The 22,100-nt window shown below is 36.5% G+C and overlaps 1 protein-coding gene across 8 annotated transcripts in view; it reads left to right on the top strand.

The window, feature by feature from the left end:
* LOC131677473 (uncharacterized) overlaps window positions 1-22,100 on the top strand; it is a 52,031-nt gene that overhangs the window by 29,029 nt on the left and 902 nt on the right. For 4 of the 8 annotated variants that reach the window (XM_058957307.1, XM_058957305.1, XM_058957304.1 and 1 more), the window contains 5 exons: window positions 3,602-3,941; window positions 6,189-6,389; window positions 10,589-10,922; window positions 14,290-14,520; window positions 21,301-21,856. In XM_058957307.1, the coding sequence (XP_058813290.1) occupies window positions 3,602-3,941; window positions 6,189-6,389; window positions 10,589-10,922; window positions 14,290-14,520; window positions 21,301-21,452 (1,258 nt within the window). In that variant the 3' untranslated portion in view covers window positions 21,453-21,856. Of the gene's footprint in view, window positions 1-3,601; window positions 3,942-6,188; window positions 6,390-10,588; window positions 10,923-14,289; window positions 14,521-21,300; window positions 21,857-22,100 lie in introns of those variants that run through there. The other 4 variants (XM_058957306.1, XM_058957309.1, XM_058957311.1 and 1 more) reach the window with 4 other exon arrangements.

A 22,100-nucleotide genomic window follows, 5' to 3' on the forward strand; every position in this document is an offset into this window, starting at 1 on the left:
ATAAAATAAACAATCTCAATCGATGTTAGTGTCTTCGGTCGTAACGTCGAAAATCTGTTTTTTCTCCTTGATCTCATACGCGGCATGTAAACAAAAAGAAAACGACGTAAGGACCATTTTATATTGAATTTCGTGCCAATACGACGTAGAAGAACTTCGGTATTTTTTTTTCAATTCCACGAGTTTACTTGCATATTGTGTTATGAAGTTTCGGAAAATATGCATCAATTTATCCTCTACTACGGCTGTCTGCAATATGCGATGCTTCCTACTTTGGAGAAAGGTAATTTTTCTTACAGAGCAATTAGGTAGGTCGTGCATTGATATACTGAAAATCCCTTATTGATCCCAACATGGTATTTTCCCAGTTCTACCTATCGATCGATAGTGATCAATCGCGTTTGGAAGTGATCAATGAGAAAGGCACAATTGCACCGCTAGGTGGATTAAACAGGTCGTATGTGAATATTCAAAATAATCAAGAGTTTTCGGACAAAGGTCCATTTACTGTAAGCGTAAATAATAAAATAAATGTTACATACGTCCTTGTACTTCCCGCGTATCTCCACATTCTAACCATTTCAAGGGTGATGTATATACGACCGTGTGAAACCAAAAGGACGTATACGTTATTTGAAATAATCCTTAAGTTAAAGCATGTACAACCTTTTTGCCTTTCTCAATAGAAAGGTATTGCAATTGCTCTGAACACCGACTGTTTAACGGAGGCCCGGAGGGCCGAGGTACATATACCATTCGATTCAGTTCGTCGAGTTCGGCAAATGTCTGTGTGTGTATGTATGTGTGTATGTATGTGTGTATGTATGTATGTGTGTATGTATGTATGTGTGTATGTATGTATGTGTGTGTGTATGTGACAAAATGTCACTCATTTTTCTCAGAGATGGCTGAACCGATTTTGACAAACTTAGTCTCAAATGAAAGGTGCAACGTTCCAATAGGCTGCTATTGAATTTCTAATGGATCCGACTTCCGGTTCCGGAATTACAGGGTGATGAGTACGAACACGCAGAAAATGTCGATTTTAATAAATTCTGCAATGAATGTATAAAGGTGAAAATTTTTCCAAAATATGACCACAACTGCCTCGATTTGTAGTATTAGGTCACTAACATCCATTCAAAGTCTATTTGGCCACATTGGCCACCATCCTCGGTTCCGGAAGCCCCGGCGGAAGTATCTAAATTTAGAATAACAGTCACATCGGTTTCTCGGAGATGGCTGGACCGATTCGACTAAACTTGGCCTCAAATGAAAGATATTGCGTCCCCGTAAATGGCCATTTAATTTCATCCCGATCCGACTTCCGGTTCCGGAGTTACAGGTGGCGTGCGATCACATAGCAAATTGTGATTCAAACCGATACTCCGATGAAAGCAAAAAAGGTAAAAATTTCGCTAAAATGTCTCTCAAACAACTTAAATTTGCTGTTCTAGGTCACCGACGGCCAACCAAACTTTCGTTGACTACATTGACCACCATAGACGGTTCCGGAAGTCCCGGGAAAAGCGGCCATCTTTCAAAATTTACGAACTCACATCAGTTCCCGGAAATGGTTGGGCCGATTTTCACAAACTTAGTCCCAAATGATAGCTATAATATCCCCATAGATGTCTATAAAATTTCGTACGGATCGCTTATATGGTTCCGGAAATATAGACTAAACCGTCCGGTCACATATGAAATTCCCATATAACCGGAACTCAAATTTTTTTTTCAAAGGGGGGACCTCATGAAATTTCAGAAATCGAATTCGTATTTTTGACGCCAAACATCTTTATAATGCATGAAACGTCGAGATTTTATGTTATCTCGAAAAATTTTTTTTTTTTATAAAAATCGACTTTTTGGGACTTTGCCGATTTCGCACCTTTTTTCAGTTCAATATTACCGTGGCTGTTTTTTATTTTTAAAAATTTTAGAACTCGAATAATGATTTATTTTCCTGTATATATTTGTCATGTGATGTATATTAATAAAATGTAATATATGCATTTAAGTGCTTTTAATGAATATAAACAACGCACACATTCTCGTGAGTCATGATTGCGAAAGGCACAATTGCACCGCTAGGTGGATTAAAATAGGTTTTTAATTTATTTAATCGTTTGCTTAAAACCCGTTTCTAAAGAATCCTGTTCGTGTGATATGAAAGTTCTGTAATAGAAGAATAGTATAACGTAGATAACTCAGTTTGTTTACTTTTGTCGCTTACGACCTTTTGAAAACCCAGCCTAGGTATGTATATGATTTCGACACAGATCTTTCATTAGGGCCTAGTCGCAATGTACTCAAATGGAGAAAAATCAGTTTCAATATTCGGCGATGCTTTTCTAAATGTAGCTTTTATTATAGGTATAAATTACTTTATGATCATGTTTTTTTCTAAAGCAGCTTTGGTTAAACCTTATAACAATATAACAAAGAATTTGATTCCTATGTGTTTTTAGTGGATAGAAACTAAAAGAATGCTTACGCCCAATTTACATTCCAGTCGTGATTTCGCCCTTCAGCAATCGCCATTTGCGAGAGGGCTAAACAGTGAACATGATTTTCAGAAGGGCGCGGTAAATGGGCTAAATTGACTCTGTCTTGCTAGGTAGGGCTGGGTAAATAGGTGAGCTTGACAGGATATTTTTTAATAGGGCTCAGCAAATGGGCGCATAGAAACTCAATGCAAATGAAAGGGCGCGTGCATCTTTTCCTCAAATTTCATGAAAATATCGAAATATTCGAATGTTTATGTGCAACAATCACCGAGTAGACATGATCATAGTAAATATTATTTATCACGAGATTTATCATTTATATAATAGAACCGCCGTTTACAGAATAATTTTGTGAATAATAACCATTCGCCCCGGTTCGGTCAAAAAATGTAAGTTTAGCCTTTATATTCCATATGAGAAGAAGGGCCTAAGTCGAAATCTCGATAAAAATGCATATTTCACCGATTTGTTTTCTTTAATTATAAATCTAACTAAAAGCCATTTTACCTAATTTTCACCTCAATCTTGTAGTATTTTAGTCGCATAATGGCATAAAAGCAAAAACGCAGTTTGGACTCTTTTTTACTGGACCGCTTTTTAGTTGGACCTCCGCTAGTTGGACCATTGTCCAACTAAAAAGCATCTGAATGTCAAAATCTTATGTCAAATTAACTTTGACAATCAATCTGACAATTATTAGAGATGTGAATAGATGCAATTACACTCCTAACGTCTCCTTTGGAGAGTTTTTGACATCTGTCAGTCGGTCCAACTTACGAATCAAATTCGTTGGTTGGACAGAGGTGTGGCCCAACCAGCGAATCACGACTGTAGTGCATAAATGATTAAAATATATTTTGTAATAGCGGAGTTAGAAGCGTGCAAACCTCACATAGGTTCGTTTCATAGGAGGTATTTTTGATTTTAGGAGATATTTTAAACCTAGCCTCAGATAGTAGAGCAAGACATTTTTAATGTCAAAATGCCGTGGCGATATTTATTTACATCACTCATAGCGTATAAATGAACGATGCGTTTCTAAAAACATTTTTTGTGTTTCTAATATCTGCATATTTTTCTTTGATTCAAAGGTATCAGGAAGCAGCCATATTCACTACCTATGCATCCGTTGTTGCAACGATGCGAACCGCACGAAGCAGTTCATATCCACAAGCACCAACGTCTCCAGAAAATTTTCTGTACCTATTGGAAAGCGAAAAAGGGAAGGTATTCTGCACTATCGGAGATGATAAGTTTTATTACGGACACATCAATTATCTTAATAGTTTGGCCATATTTTTCGTTGTACCTGCAACACTGACTGCTCTGTCCACGGTGGAAAGCACAACTTTGCAGTTAGATGGTACTTTCAAAACCTGCCCGAAAATATTCGCACAGATCTTTATGGCATATGCCACGATAAGTGAACACGTAAGTGAATGATTTTTTTCCTTTATCATATCTATTAGAGACAAAGCTAATAACACAAAGATTTGCACGCAGCTCACCTGGGTTCAAGTCCCAACCCCGCACATAGGGTTAGAGATTTTTCTAACCCGAAGAGGCTAATGACCTTAAGGTTAAAACCTCTATAATCAAAATAAAAAAATATAAAAATAATAATAACACAAAGATCATGCTCAGATTTCTTATAAAAGACCGTTCATTTGAATGTTCTATAACGAAGCATGCGTATGCATCAATGTCCGACAATGGTATTACGTTATAATGTCTGGGATCTTAAGCCCACTGCTCTTGGGATGCTTATTAAGTACAAGCGGTCAGATGATGATGGTTTAGACCAGCGGTTCTCAACCTTTTTCGTATCACGGACCCCTTAGAAATCACCTTGGGTTGCTGCGGACCCACGGGTAAACGTCGATTTTATATGCTATCGATTGTATTTTCAATTTGTCAGGAAACAAGACTTAGAACTTCAAATATGTCCTCGGAAAGTATACCCGTACGCGTACCCCAGGTTGAGAATCACTGGTTTAGACGATGCACTCTGCGTCATAATACCCCAACGATTTCAGATATTCAGTATTTTCAGATTCTTCGAAAAACGTTACCCATTTGATAAAAAAACGTGGAGTAAATTTTGAAACAGCATACTTTAACCGTTTCAATACTGAGGTCCCGTTTCAAAATTTTCTGCTGAGATATTTTTCCAGTACTTAACGAAATCACTATGTTTTTACACTCTCTGATCGGGAATATGTGCACGTGTTTTGTTTTCAGTTTCGTAAAATGTGTGACTACTATACTGCCGGTACTCGCATAACAGTCCCATATGCAAAATCATCATGTCGAGAAAATGCGCCCATAAGATTTTTGTTTTATTTTGTACCCAGGGGAGTTGCATACGATTTACAACTACACTATGCCCTAGCACCCCCCAAATCAGTTTCGTTACTGTGCATTTAATCAGGAAAGTAAAAAAAAATTGCAATACAAATATAACAGCCTTCACTGCCTGTAATCAGTTGCATGTAGTTAGGGAATCGCATAGAACATGTGATTGACTTGGATTATGGGCAATGCAGCTTTCATCCAAAATGCATATGGGACTGGTATGTGGGCACTTATCATATGGGACTGACATTCGTTGTTTTTTGTACATTTTTTGAATAAATCAATAATTTTCAGTATGTTATTTGATAGTACAATAAACATGAGATCTAACCCTGAGGTTAACTCATAACTGATGAAAATGCATATGGGACTGTTATGCGGGTACCGGCAGTATAAATAAAGCAAAAACGTATTTTCAGAAACCCTTTCGAAATCGAAGAGAAAAACATGCATCTGTACTGTACTCGGAGATACAGGTTTTTTACGAGATAACATAAAATCGATTTTCTTTTCATGCATTTTAAAGATATTTAATGGGGTACCCTTTGAAAAAAAAATAGTTTCGACTTATATGGGAATTTCATATGTGGCAGGATGGTCTATATTTTCGGAACTATATAAGCGATCCGTACAATAATTTATGTTCGTCTATGGGAATATTATATTTTTATAATTGGAAAAAATTCCGTGTTAGGAAGCTAGACTCGGAATTGACCAAAAACCTACGGTTAAAACTTCTGTTATTACACAACCTTGAAAAGATACTGTAAAATAATAACAAAAATAAGTTGCGACAAATATCATTTAACTAAAACACACTTACATTTATTTAAAGCAGAGCACCATATCAAAACTAAATCCAATAATGTTGTCTTGACTTGTGGCATTTTCACAATAATGATTTTATAATAATCTTAGGACATATATATGAATTTTCCAAGGCGAACTTATGAAATTCATATGAAATGCATAAGCATTTAATGGAATCGAAATTGTTCAGGTTCATAAGTTGAAACTTACGAAATTCTTAAGTTCTTTTTCCTCGGTGTAGGTGTCAAGTTTAAAGTACGATTCACATGATACATCAGGCTTCCCTCACCGGTGTACGGAACGTCAATGGAACGTCAAGATTAGTTGCATGCAGTTAAATGGAAGCATTCACACAAAACATCAACGGCACAGAACGTTTCGACGTACGGCACGTGTGAACGGGCACAAGAGAAAAGTATTAAACTTATCCTGACGGAACGGTGACGTTCCGTTGACGTTGACGGAAGCTGATGTATCGTCTGAATCGTCCTTAAATCAGTTACGTTTTTTCAGGTGTTTCCATTAGCGTTTATTCTTGTGGACAGTGAACATCCGACGGAGCAGTACTATAAGAAAATTCTACGGAAATTGAAAACGTTCCTCCCTATTAAAATAGAGCGGGTCGTAACTGATTTCGAGAAGTCTCTTATTAATGCGAGCGTTGCAGTGTTTCCGGAAGCGTCACATCAAGGATGCCTATTCCATTTTAAGCAGGTAAGACCATATCGACGTGTATAGTTAATTATTCGCTTTGGTCTAAAAACAGCTCAAACTTTCTATGGTTTAAAGATGAGTGGTGTTTTCCAAATACTCGAATTCAAATTTGCCCGACAGACGCTTTTGTCAGAGCGGCCTAGATGCCCACAAACAAAAAGTTAAACTAATAGTTCCTTGGATTATTGTTTGCTGCTCCGGCAGCGGTCCTTTGCAATAAGCTAGGGAGGTGAGCGTGGATCGTTTGTTGGAACCTCCCTAGCGACGATGGAGACGAATCACCGGATTCGTTTGCTCCCCACAAAGATTCCCGGAAGACATCTCAGTGTTCTTCCCAGGTGGATCCGTTTGGCTACCTGCATCGCCCTCCTTGGCTGTTAGCTGGCGGGCCGGTGCTTCTAGATCCTTTATGGTCAGCCGGGGAGACGAAAGCTCCTTTGCTTCCCACAAACGGCGCACAATGGGAAGAAATCCAAAAAATCCGGATATTAATATTTGCGACGAAACTGTTAGTTATAGTATTTCGATATCTTCAGGAAGCTTTCTCTATTTTTTTTAGCAATTTAGGCATATACAGTCGTGATTCGCTGGTTGGCCCACACCTCTGTCCAACCAACGAATTTGATTCGTTAGTTGGACCGACTGACAGATGTCAAAAACTCTCCAAAGGAGACGTTAGGAATGTAATTGCATCTATTCACATCTCTAATAATTGTCAGATTGATTGTCAAAGTTAATTTGGCATAAGATTTTGACATTCAACTAAAAAGCGGTCCAGTTAAAAAGTATCCAACCAGCGAATCACAATTGTACTCAGATGAAAAACATAAAAAATTTCATTTATTATTAAAATGGTGTCTATTAAAAGTTTGTGGAGGATTTAATTTTGAGAAACTTTGTTGAAGTTACAAAATATGTACCGTCGTGCGGGATTACCTTGGATATGTGGGGCTATTTTGCACACTTTAGTTTTTCAATATTTACTAACAGACGCGCTTTTATTAGTTTTACTATACCTTTGATATTTGTATTCAAGGGTCGGTAAAAGTGATTGGAGGCTCGTAAAATAAGACTGCTCAACAAAACAAAAAATCATAAGTGTACCGAGACCACATACGGAAGAAGAAGAAGAAGAAAAAAGATGAAAATGGCGTTTTCCGTTTGTTTCTAGTACGTCAGGATCACTTTCTATGATCATTTGAAGGTTTTGTGTGATGAAAAATGGCGTTTTTCGTTTGTTTCTAGTATGTAAGGTTCGGTTTTTATGAGCATTTGAAGATATTTGGTGTCTTTAAAAAAGTTGTTTTTAATATCATTATCAACAACTTTACCAAAGATATTAAGGCTCTAAATAATGTTTTTAGTTTATTCTCCGTAATTATGTCCAAGATAATTACCAAAATTGTTTTTTTTCAAGAGATGCTCTGTATTATGTTGTATAATTTCTTTGAAGACATTGAACCTCCAAAGTTAGTGGTTACGAATTAATGTGATCTTGGCCGTGAAAAAACCGGTTTCGAACCTTTATTTCAGAATTACCCTTGACATAAAAAGTGCATAACTTGAGAACGTGGCACTCAAATATACGTCATAAATAGCCCCTTATTTCACTTTTTTCATTTTACGAAATTTTCAATCCGACCGTGTGACTATTTTTATAATTGATAATTCAAAAAATCTTTAAATGCTCTTAAAAACCTATTCTTACATACTAGAAATAAACTGATATTGCCATTTATCATCATTTTCTTTTTTCTATACGAAAAACAATATGCAGTCTCAACCCACTCAAGTTTTTCTGGCAAGTAACGTTGTAAATGTTAAATTAAAATGAATCCCTTATTTTAGAAAATGCGATAAATGCGTGATGCTTTATTGCTGAAAAAGCCTCTGATATGAGTATAAATTAATATTTCAATATAAGTAAATAAAACTGGTTGATTTTTATTTTATATCGAATTCAAGAAGAGTGCTAAGTAGCCCCCAGCTAGTCCACAAAATTTTTTTTTGAGCGCTACATGAACAAATTTTTTATGTGTGAACCAATTCTGCTCATATTTGGCATAAATAATACATATACGATGACGATAAATCTGTGCTGATATGATACAAATCCATTGATTATTAAAGGAGTAATAATTAGTCAAAATTGAAAAATTAATAAAAAAGTGCGCAAAAATATCCCGCACGACGGTATCTCTTAAGATAAAAATGTTATAAAGTGAAACAGATATACACATCGATACCTTTAAATCGAGTTTGTTTTGGAAAGTTGTGGATGCTTCAAAAAGCTACATTTTTGTGGAGTATTCCAACTCGCTATCTCTTCTCTTTAAGGGTTTATGACTGTTTTTTGGATTTTTTCACTCTAAGGGGCCTATAAAACCCAAAATTTGCAGGAAGTTGCAGCTAATATTAACAAAATTGTTGAAAAAATGCCTAACAAACATTTAGCAATCGAAAAATCCATATTTATTTCTTATAATTCGGCATGTTATTGTTCCTTTTATTGCTATATCTTGAGTTAGATTCATACTAACACTCACACAATCAATTGCATATTTTTTCATGTACACTCACAATCTCTCTCATCCGAAACGCACAAACGCCCCTAGTCTTCGGGATAACACAAACCTGGTCACAAACACGAACATACAATTTCAATCATCCACACATACTTACGCTTGCAATTTCGCCAACATTAAAACACTCGGGTAATTAAGTGAACGTTTCAGCACCTATAAATTTACAACCACTGTCTCGAGCATTAACACACCATCGCGCGCATGAATCGGTTACGTCCGGGAGTCTCTACTCTCGATCAGCCTAGACTCATGCCTTCAGTTGGACCAATAAAAATGACGCTCATATTCACTAGACAACACGTTCCTCTAACCATACACTAAAAATTAATTATCAGATTCACGGCCCGCGCGCGATCGTTGAAGAATACACGCGAATATGCGAATGACCACACGACTATATAATCGAATTTATGCACGCAAAGTTAAAGACACGCTAGCATTCAAACGCTCGAGCCCTTCGCGATCACACTATTACACAATTAATAAACACACACGCCAACCCAGACAGATATGCACCTTTGGGTTCGAACGCTAAAACTCAAACCTTCCACGCACACACCACCACAGGACTCACAATTAGATTCATACATACAAAGTTATAAGCAATAATTACAGGTATTCGTCTGCCAACCGGGGGAAGTGCATCTCAAACGCAGAATTTTTCATTTCAGTGATGGCCTTGGAACTGCGTTGCCTGTGTTCAAGGCACCATAGGTTCGTCCGTCAGGTCAAGGATGTATGAAACCCGCTAGCCACCACCCTCGGCCCTAGCTGCCCATAAAGGGATAAAAAAAACTATTTTTATGAGAACCCATTTGAAGGCGTTGATCGTTAAAGGGTTAATATACACATCAATAATAGTAGCCAATCACATCTGATAGCAGAAATAGTTGACAAAACTAGTAATAATCACTATTTTTTTAAAGAATATGTTGTTGTTTAGGTGACCACTTTGTAAGAAAATTTACGAGATACAGGGCGTCTCCACATGGGTATTTTCAAAAACATAGATATAAAAAGTTCGGCTCAAAAATGTGCAAGATGAGACCTAAATATTTTGAAACTACACTAAATTTTGAGTCAGATTCATGATAAGCGACACATGGGAGACATTCTTAAAAATTACAAGGAGTATAAAGATATGTTACTGATATGGCATTCAAATTCTCAATTGCCTTTTCTTGGTGCAGAATAAACGCAAGTAATTTAAAATAATATTAAATCTATAATTTAACACAATCATTCTTCATTCCAAAGAACTCAAAACTACTCCAATAGGGCGTGTAGTTCTTGAGATATCGCCATTAGATATTCGAAGATAAGAAAATATCGTATGAATTGCATTGAACAGAAATCCTCGATATCGCTTGCTTCAACATGTTAAAAATAAATTTTTCATCCGATTATCCTATTTTTTTTAAATAATGTTATTCATACTGAAAAAATGTGTTCTATTTAAATACAGGGGTCCAAATCCCGTAATACAGTTCCCTAACTGTAAACTAGCCTTTACGATCACCACAGCTCCACACGAACAGTATCTTTCTTATTAGAAATTCATGAAGCAACTAATTATTGCATATCTAAATTCTAATTTTTAAATATATATTTCAGGCCATAAAGAATTATATAATTCAGAAGTTACGCGTTTCAAAGGGGACGAAAGAGTATATTGAATTTCGCATGGCGATGCAGATTGCTCACTTGCCGGCGGATCGCATCGCAGAAGGTATCAACCTGCTGCACGAAGATCTCAAGTCATCGGTCGAAAATAAAGAGGCCGTGCGCAAATTTATGGAATATTTCCGAAAACAATGGATACTAAATATTCATCCCCGAATATATTCGGCATACCGCACAACTGTCACCTCCAACAATGCCGCAGAATCATTTCACTCGAAAATGTTGAGGGAAGTTGGCTGCAACCCGCCACCATGGGAGTTTCTAGGTAAATATGTAATCGTAGTATTAAAATATCCTTCCCCGGTACCTTCATATTCGAACCAAAGCTTAAATATCTCAATGTAGCCGAACTGTTCGTAATCGTTTGAATGCAGCGTTATTGTTGGTTTTTGTTAATACTATATTTATAAGCTTGAACGTTTTATTTGCGAAATCATTCACAGAAGTTAGATATGATTATTTCATTTACAATTCTTGGAATTCAATCCCAAATTGATAAGACTTAACCCTTAAATGCATGAAACTCATTTTTCATTGGTACTCATTTTTTGGTACGGGTACAATATTTAGCTCTTTTTAAAGACTTTATATCAGAATTCGGTATGTTATTTAGAAACCATACCGTTTTTTACACCAATTATTCAGCCAAAATGCTCACCAAAGGTGCCTTTTCATTGAATGGAACGAACATTCGCGATCAAGACATTTAAAAGAGCGGATTGAAGAAAAATTAAAGTAACGATGTTATTAGTATCACACTCACAGTTTCGTCGTTTTACTTTCATTAGTTTTGGTATCTTTGTTGCACTTACGTTATTTCAGTTTCGTCAATTGTGGTGACTAATCTTATCATTTTTAATCAATTCTATGACTAAACTGTTCCGCCGAGGCAGTATGCCAATGAGGACAACCAACATTTGTAGTTTGTCACTTTTGAGCAGTGTGTTGTTGAAGACAAATAAAGGTTACGTTATTCTGAGCATCACTCTTACACTTTCGACATTTTTCAATTAGTCGATTTTAGTATCTCATTTTTGCTCGCATTGCCACAAGTATTTAGATTTGATCTACTGTAGGATAGATTCAGAGAATCAAAAATAAAAATGTGCTGAAAGTGTATCAGTGATGCTTAGAATAACCACAGATAACAGACGTTTAGGCTAGAACACAATTTCTTCAAAAACCTGTGTAAACTTTCAAATTGATAAACGTTGGAAATCCGTGTTTCACTATTGCCATCTGCGCAATTGTTGACTACACGTGTTTGACAGCTGCACTCTAACTGCATTGTATCGTTCACTGCGCCATCTACAAACGTTTGCCAAACGTGTTTCAGACGTCTGATTTATTCGGAATTTCAGTAGCGGGTATTTACACACGATTCAAATCGAGCCTAAACGTCTGTTATCTGTGGAATAACATAACTTGCATTCTTTATCTCTAAAATATTGGCAAGAATTAGGAAACTGCCGAACTGCGTGCTCTTGTTCCCCTTATAGAAACATTACCTATATTAAGCATTTTAGTATTAAATTAAAATAACGTAAGTGTTACAGCAGTATCAAACCTAACGTAACTAACATGACGACACTGTATTTATGCACTGTGGATGTGTCAGTTGTTTGTTCGTCATTATTTCGATTGCGCATTTTTCAGCTGCATTACCGAATAATCAAACGAAAGTTTGTCAGTATGTACATTAAGATGCGTAGAATGCGGGGGAGTGATAATCTCAGTTTGTTTACATTTGTTAGTTACGGTGTTTTCAAAAATCATGCTTGAATTATTCTTTGTCCTTAACATTGAATTATTCACATTCAAAGGATGGTTCCACTGCATTATACCTGATACGGTTCGTTTATGAAGAACGCTGAGAAGATTCATTTTTGTATTTCATTTCAAAACATTTCATGTTTAGACAGTAACTCGATACTAGTAGTTCAATCTAATTAGTTAGTATTGTAGTAATTGCACAGACTAACAGACCTAACACTATGAGGGAATTCCCTTTAAAAATATCGATCCGGCAATTTTCCCAGAATACTAGCTCCAGCTTTTATTCACGGTCCCAAACACTCATTTGCTGGTGGGTTACCCCTCAGGCTTGGGAACAATTTTTCACTAGTGGTCTATGCTTGTCCATATGTCAGAGGCGCCATAGTTTCAAAAGCCGCCACAGTCCCAACTACGAATATATGTTAAATGACCGTTAAAGTGGGCGAAGCATTATTTTTAAGTGTTATGTTTGTTGGTCTGTGGTAATAGTAGCTCCTATCTATTGTCTACATGTTTGTTGTGGTATATATGTATTACGATAAAGTTCTTATGCCCAAAGAGACCGGGAAGCTCGAAAAATCCCGTACCTCATAGTTTTAAAACAAGTATCTTATACTTTTAACCAGGCATTGCATTTATCGCTCATATGAGTAAATGTGCCCGGATAGTTTGCTACTGCGACGATAAAAACTCACATTTTCACACGAAAAGTTATTGGCACTCACACAACTTCTCCGGATAAATACAACGTGTTATTTCTCCGGATAAATAAAACAGCAGGAGAATGAGTGAAAGAGTTTTTCACGGTATCTTTTCTTCGCTCGTTGCTTTGCTGCCGTTATTCCAAAACACGAAAAAACAAGTCTATCATTTTTCTTTGCCGCTTTTCTTTGTAATTAAGTGTATTTTTTAAGTTTTTATTGATTTCCACGAAATTAAAATTTTATCACCTTCTCCGGTGAGAAGGAAAAAGTCAAATAAATTTTATCCGGAAAATCATTCTCATGCTATTTGTGGAGACGGAGAATTTTGCGACTCATCTCGGAAAAGTTGGACATCGGATAAGGGACCATTCATAAATTACGTAACGCTTTTAGGGGGGGGGGGGGGGGGGTTCGACAAGTTGTTACATATTGTGACATAGGGGGGGGGGGAGTAAGCTAGATCGTTACGTAACATGTTTTCCCCCAGGAAAATTTTTTTTTCAAGGAATTCGTTACGTAATAGGGGAGGGGGGGATAAAGAAATTTGTGACAATTTGTTACATGGGGGGAGGGGGGAGTCAATTTTGGGCAATTTTTGCGTTACGTAATTTATGAATGATCCCTAAGCTTCTTTTCGTGAGTGAGAGAGAATTACAATGCCTGCTTTTAACTAAATAATATATCATTTTCATGGCTGTAATGTAGCTCTGTTCGACTGTTGTTTGCGGCTCTAAGTATTCGTATGCGTGCGCTAGGAGCAAATGTTGTTTTGGAATGCTTTTTTTGAAAAAAGTGTAAGAGGAAAAACAAAATTTTTGAAGGCAACAACAATTAATTAGATCAAGTGCATTATGGTGATTTTGGATCTGCCGGACAATACCTTTTATTTAATATTTTGTTTTGGGCGAGACAATCAAGTATTTTTAGGTAATTTGGCCCAGCTCTTACTTTACTTACTTACTTACGGCTGCTCATTTGAGGAGCCATTCGCGTGAGTGCCGGAGTGCTAAAATCTTAAATGTGTTCGTTTCAATGTTGTGTATGCGTGTACTACGAAGTTGTATATATTCCAAATGTTATACTGTATATTCTATATCTATCTCAATATCTGCTCAGTCAATTAAAAATTTTAATAATGATGTTGCATTACAGACAAAATTATTAATATGTCCAAAAATACAGATATAGAAATTAAGCGTTTGAGCAACATTTCCAGTAGTCGAGCTCAAACTACCAGACAACGACAGGTTGCTATCTTAACTCGGCAATTTGACGATGATGGGGACGTGAGGAAATTTATAAAAGCATTAAACAATAACACTAAAAATTATGATGCAATAGGTAATACTGCCATCAATTATGAAACCATCGAAATAAACGAAAGTAAGTATACAACCTATTTTAATCTTCTTAGTGCCTTGAATTGTGCCTTTCTCAATCATGAATACATGAATACCTGATTTTATCTACTCCGATTTTATTCGCTTTTTGACCTGATTTTTTCAGCTTCATATGAAAATTGATAGTTGGTAGTTTGATGGGCTCTAGCAGACGAACCAAGTTGAATTCGAGTAAATCCTTTCTTGAGCATATTTTTCTTGTCTTAGAGATCCGAAAAATGCAAAAAAAGTTTTTTTTTTTTTTTAAATTTTGCAGTCAGACCCCTTAAGGGATTTTAAGCTAAATAATCAGGAAAGGTTATGAGGCTATATCTAAGAACTAAAGAAGAATATTTTAAGATCTTCGGTTTCTTAAAAAAAGAAAAATATATGTCCCGATTTTATCAATGTACCCGTATTATCAGCCCCGGGGGTCTCCACTGCACTACGATTTCATGGTTGGTTGTGTATTATAAACTTCCAGAACTTACATGACAACTATACTGGCCATAATAGTATAAGAGTGCCACAGGGATTTTTGTCGAAAAGGAGTTATCTGTCCGATTGTATTCTGGATCACCACTGAGTCACAATTCCCAAATAAGATTACCAGCTTTGTTTAGAAAATATTGAAAGAAAATCAAAACATTATTGGCTCATCCATTTAGTTCAATGTAAATGTAAATCTTGAACAGCGTTTTTCTTGGCTTGCAGTTTTTCAATATGGGACTCTTATTGTGCTTTTCACCGAAGATTAGCACGCGACGGAATCGAACCAAAATAGCGAAAGAATTGAAAATGTATACTGTTGACTCCAACCACAAAATTTAGAACAAACATCGGGCAAAATAGAGGCCCTGTTGGTCAGAAATCGGGCGGTCATGAATTGACCGTTCATGGATTTATCACCTCTTCACTACCTGCTGATCGAAAATTGGAAAGTATTTGCTACTATTTATTTTATACCCATGTAATTTATTGATACCCTATTAGTGAGCTTTTTTATTCCCCACACGATACCTTTGCATCCTCTTAAGCTTTTTTTTTGGTTCAAAACCAATAGTCGTTCGAAAACCTTTCATATATCGATCAATTTTTTTTCTGCTTTGTAACATTGCGGAATTGAAAAGGTTAAATCTTAAAAATGGTCGTTTCGTAATCTTGTCGCTATCTTGTTATTTCGCAATTTTTGCTAATTTTCACTGATAACCACAATATGCTTATGGTTTGGCATAATTTGCTGATGGAAGAAGAAGGGTACTGGATAAGGGCAGAGAGAATAGGGAGAGAGACGAAGAGTGAAAATCAGTCAAAACGACAACACTCCCTTTATGATGATTTCAACACTAGAATTCAGGCAGCACTTTAAATGATTCCTATTATATTTTGAAAATAACCTATGGTGATCGTTGAATTTGTTTATCAAATAATGTGCATTTCGAAATACAGAGATGAAATAATTCTAAAGCTTAATTTTACTGATAATATACTGTGGAATGCATCATACAATCACGATTGAACTAAATTCTGACGAAAATTTAAATTTGATGGATGTACAATACTTATCTCCTCCAAATCAGGCATAAGTAATGTTTATTTACATTGCACGATTGGTCTGCTCAATAAGGTATTTTTGGCTTCACACTATACTGCCGTTATACGCATAATTGTCCCATGTATATAGGGAATCCCATAGAACATGGGACAAATATGCGTATTACGGCAGTATACGTCTCTTTCCCTATTCTCTTTGGGGAAGGGTACTAAATAACATACGAATTATTTTCAAAACAGACACGTTAAAATTAAACTGAAAGGCTTGCTTTATTTCCTCTAGTACTGCAATAGCGCCTTTCTCATTTATCCAAACTATGATTCAATAGCTGGTTTGTTCAATATAATTAGAAATGTCTATTACATTACTATTATACTTGGCACGTATATACAAGCGTACGACCGCCACGAACCCGATGAGCAACATGTCAACACTGACACACTAGAAACAAACAAAAAATAATTTTAATTACTTTATTCAGCATGAGTGTGTTCGTGTTACCATTTTTTTAAATGCTGGGTTCTAAGTGGAGGGTTATTAGTTGTAGGGGGAGCATGCGTCGGGAACCACCTATCTTAATTTGGTATGCGGGTTGGCCTAAGACTTCAATGATTTGGTCCACCCCTCATTACACGAGTGATCCAACCTTGACGACAATCGTTATTGTTTATCACACTACAGGCGACCAGGTTAAGGGATAAAATTTTCCTTTGCGGAATTTGTTAACGGTTACCCCATAATACCTGTCTAATCACACTCGATGCATTTAATCGTTAAAACCTGAACGATCGTCAATGTGATTTACATAAAAATTATAGAGTAGCGGACAAAGACCCATATAGCTAAATCTTGATGTAGTTGAAACGTCGTGCGAAAAAGCTTGTGCTTTTTAAACAACAGTTTTAACAAAAAATAGTTTAAATCGGCGAACAGCCATGATGGTGCAGTTTTTCAGAAAGAATGTTGATAGAAATAATATCTAATCCCTTAATATACAAGAAAACTAATGCCATCCGTACTTTGCTAGTATAGGCTATTTGAAATTCTGTAGGACAACGTAAGACAATCGTTCGTCCTATTGCCGATTGAGTGTCGGACAGCAAGGGTGCTTACAGAGTGGGGGCGAGAAGCTGAGCTGGTGCTGGCACTGACATTAAAATGAGAGAAACGTGGTTGCTGCAAATCAAAGAGATGTTGTCAGAGTGAAAGCCAAGCGGATCTGTGCTGACTACCTGTGTTTACTCTGACAGGCTCCATTTGATATACTGCAAGTAGGTTTCGCACATCTCGCAACCTACTATCAGTACCAACTCAGTTTCTCGCCGATACTTTGCAAGCGGTCTAAGCCAATTGCTGCGATCCAGCTGTCGAGGCGGTATACGATCATGTTATCGAACAACTTCCGTATACATTTGTGATACCGTAAGGGAATGCATCTTACCCTACGCGAAAATGCACAGAATTGTATGAGATTTCCGCATATTTAAATTACCAGAAGTTTGAATCACCCGATAACTTCAGGTAGTACGTGACATTGAAAACAAAAATCTTCATGCAAGCCAAAAAGCGTCGATTTGTCGACGAGTTATCGATAGAAACATCGATGACCACTTTTTAGGGCATTGCCCGACAAATACGCAATCGAAATGGTAACAACCGTATTTTTTGGAAAATTTGGGAGCTCCTGAATGCTTTTTCTGCAAGATCTTACTAGATTACGTTGGTTTGGGCCCATTTGATTTTTTTGTTTTGACTATAGAGGTTTTCCCCGTAGAGTTCTTCACAAGTTTACAAAGCTTATGGAGTAATGGAGAGTTACCTACTTAATTATAAGAAGCAACAACTATCCATTTTTGGTACTTGACTTACAGTGCGCGACAAAATAAAGTACGCATGTTATACAAAACTATTTTTTCTTGTATATCTCTTCATATTGGCCGCCTAGATTAATTATATGTTTTAGTAAAATGATCCACATCTGTAATATTTCGAATTTTTATGAAAAAGTCTGTGAGTTATTAGGCTTTATTTTTTTCTATTAAGGGTTTGATTTTTGAGAGACAAAAAAAGTACGCATTTGAAAAATTGTATTTATAGTAGCTAGTATTTAGTGTGGCTTCCCTTAACCTTAATGACGGCCTGCAAACGTCGGGGCATATTTTCGACGAGGTTTTGTAGGTACTGACCATCAATTTTGTTCCATATTTCTTCAAGGGCTGAAAACAATTTTGTTTTATTTGTGACATCTCCTTCGTCAACTTGTTGATCAAAAATAGACCACAATTTTTAATAGGATTATGGTCTGGATTCTGGGGTGGGCATTCTAATAACTTAATTCTGTTGGCACGGAAGAAAGCAGTAGTTTTTCGGGCGGTGTGCTTGGGATCGTTATCCTGCTGGATGAGAAATTTATTTTCCAGTTCAGTTTTCAGCAAAGATTCCTCCTTCCGGTTTTTATCTGCCCCTTGGTGAATTTTAGACTGATAAAACAGGGACATTTATAAAATCGGGACATATAGTTTTCTTTCTTTTTAAGAAACCGAAGCTCTTAAAACATTCTTCTTTAGTCCCTAGATATAGCCTCATAACCATTCCTGATTATTTAGCTTAAACTTCCCATAAGGGGGTCTGACAGCGCAAAATTAAAAAAAAAAAATAATGTTTTTTTTGCCTTTTTCGGATCTCTAAGGTAAGAAAAATATGCTTAAGAAAGGATTTACTCGAATTCAACTTCGTTCGTCTGCTAGAGCCAATCAAACTACCAACTACCCATTATCTCGCAGTCTTCGGCATAGGTCTTTGTACTGACGTTTAGTTGTAAATTGCCCTCGATAGTACGGCTGGTTACACTCGGTTGCCATCATGCTGGCAACAAGCACGCTACCAGCATAATGTAAACTGCTGGTACCAGCTGCTGACAAGCGTTTACATTATGCTGGTAACGTGCTGGTTGCCAGCCTGCTGGCACCAGCAGATGGCAACCAGCACTAATGTAAACTGGACATAAACCAGGTACTCTACTTTCGTCATGTTTTAGTGGCTGAGTTCGACTGATTTGACAGCGGTTATACCTCTACCCAATCAAACTGGAACCGGTTCGGACTTAGTGGATTCAGTCAGAGTTTTTAATGGTAGAGTTGCGTAAAGAGGATTGGCAACATTGGATCAATCATTGGTCTTTTTTAAATTTTGGCAACCTCTTATTTTTAGTTGAATTTCAAATGACTTCACCCGAACGCTTCAGTTAGAAGTTAATTTTGTGCATTTAAAAATTTAAAATTTAGTGTTTAGTTTTATTTTGTGAAATTAGTACGATAAATAACATTGTATAAAGAATTTAAGAATTTCCGGTTCCCAACTGATCCGCAACTAAGAACGAAATTTATTAATTTTTGCCGCTTGAGAGTGACAAAAACAGTCGAATTTGCAATGTAAGATAAATTCGAATAAGTACATATAGGTATATATAAGTAGAATGCATACACAAATTTGTCAAAATTTTAGCTGCCTTCATATTTCCACTGTCGGTGGAAGATTATTAACTCTACCCAGAGCTGTTCCGGTGTTTGAAATAGTGCCAAATTTAAATATCAGTGCACATATATTTTTTAATAATTATATCTTTAATATTCCTGGTTTGAAATAATGTTAATATTACATCATTGAATTTTTTCTCATAATTATAATCACATAATAACGATACTCCCCACGCATTCGAGCATTGTTATTCTTCGTGTCCGATAGGTAGACATTTTGAGTGTTCGATAGGTAGATTTGCTTCAGTCTTTGCGCAACTGTTCTTTATATTCTGGTTGCAATTGAAAACTGGAAAATACAACCAGCGACAATCGTTTGTTCTCTTGTTTAGTGCTAATTCATGATGCCAGAAGTAGTGCGCTGTTTAGCACATCATTGTACAAATTCAGCGCACTACCTCCGACCTGCTTCCATTGTCTAAAACCAGAGAAAATACGATTGTCGCTGGTTGGATTTTCCAGTTTTCAACTGCAACCAGAATAAACTGTGGATTCTATGGATTCCAGTTCAAATGCATCAACCGATTGAGTCGGAATCGGTGGGTTTTTTTCAACCAGCTTCCATACTGAATCCATTCAGGATTTCGAATCCGTTCCGGAATGGATTTGACGGATAGTTGGGATAAGTTGGTCTAGCGGCGCTAGTGTTTTATCGTATATTAATTAAAATGTTTACATACGTTTTATTAATATATTTGTTCCACCATAGATGTCTGTTCTCTGTTCTACAATGTTTGTATGTATTAAAAGCCCATCTTTTTATTCATAAATCTATTTATCTTTTATGCACCAAAAATGATTAAATTTTCTATGGCTTGCTTGTAAAGAGCAGCACTGTTATTTAACTCTTTTGTAAACATTATGAACGCTGTTGATTGATAAAACCCACACTTCTTTTACAGTAAACGGTAACGGCGGGTAACCGATCGCCAGTATAGTATATATATATACTATACTGCCGCTAGAAGCATAATTGTCCCATGTGTATAGGGATTCCCATAGCACATGGGACAGTTATGCTTCTAGCGGCAGTATAGTTCCTATAATCAGGAGCTGGTTCAGTATTGAGGTTAGGACTGGATTTGCTCGCGAGACAAGAATAGTGTCAACAAAAGTATTCTACCGAATCAATATTTTTAAAACACCATGCACCATCGATATATCGACCCATTGTTGTTTTTAGCGGACCCTACACAAGACAGGAATTTTGACAATAAAAATATTGACAAGATTGACACAATTAATATATTGATCAATATTTGCTTTATTGTCAATATTGTGAAGGGTCCGCTTTAGGTTACCACCTCTAGAGAGGCTTTAATCAGGAGATTTTCACTGACCTAGGGGGTGGTTGATTTTGAGTGAAACTAGACAGAAATTGCAATCAACGCGATTGCTCGACATTTTACAGCACTTTAATCGCTTTTTATCACATATTGAGCGAAAAAGCGACAAGTATGTACTCCTTCATTCCTTCTGTAAGTCGTCATGGATTTTAGCACTAGTTAATCAGAAAATTGCCAAAATTATCTCACAATAACCGTAGAGAGTTATGTTTTTGCCAAGCTTAGTGTCTGTAATGAAAATGATGTTAAATTTCATTTCGTTTTATTGTGTGATTTTTCATCGGTGTAAGACATGTCTCTTATTTGTTTCATAATTTAAAATTGCTTGACTTTCTAATTTGTTTTAGCATGCATTTGCGGAGATAACCCAACTTTCACCTTGGAACCCTGTTTACATAAAACATACTGTAATAACTGCATTTGGAAGGAACTTAATCGTAATAAAAAATGCCCCAAATGCGGGGTTCTGTGGAAGGGGATGTTTAAGGATCCTGAGTGAAAACTAATCGCGAATCATAACAAAAGGTCATTATTGGAATTCATTGAGCTACAAAAAACAAAAATAACGGTAATTGTTCCGAATCGTGGCTTTTTCGAAAAAAGGGTTTATTTTTTTTGGAAATGGTTCTAAATGGCCTATTTTACAACAAGTAATGAAAGAAAAATCGGGGGGAAAGCTGTAAAAGTAATTTAAACTGGAAAAATAAGTTGTTCCCACTCACCTTTATAACAGTGGCATTGCGTATGTAAAAGTGATGTTAACGGCGAAGGTAGTGTGATGCGGCATGGCTGCATAATCGAGTCCAATGATTCGAAGTGGCACAAAGCCGCTGAGAATCCGCTGGACTAGGTGGTCTTGATTTTGCTATCGAAGGGTGCAATCAAACCTGTAATCCACTTGTTTGCCCGGTATACTCAAACATAGGGGCTATCCCCACTTGAATGAAGCGATGTGGCGTAGCCACATTCGGCACTGACAATATTTTATTTGTTGATATATACTATCCTATTGTTACTAAATAAAACATTGTTAATGCCTAATGTGGCTACGCCACATCGCTTTTTGGCATGCTGATAAACTAGGGATAGCCCCTATGTTAGTGTATACCGGGCAAACAAGTGGATTACAGGTTTGATTGCACCCTTC

The sequence above is a fragment of the Topomyia yanbarensis genome, chromosome 1 (assembly GCF_030247195.1).
Source record: "Topomyia yanbarensis strain Yona2022 chromosome 1, ASM3024719v1, whole genome shotgun sequence".
Lineage (NCBI taxonomy): Eukaryota > Metazoa > Arthropoda > Insecta > Diptera > Culicidae > Topomyia > Topomyia yanbarensis.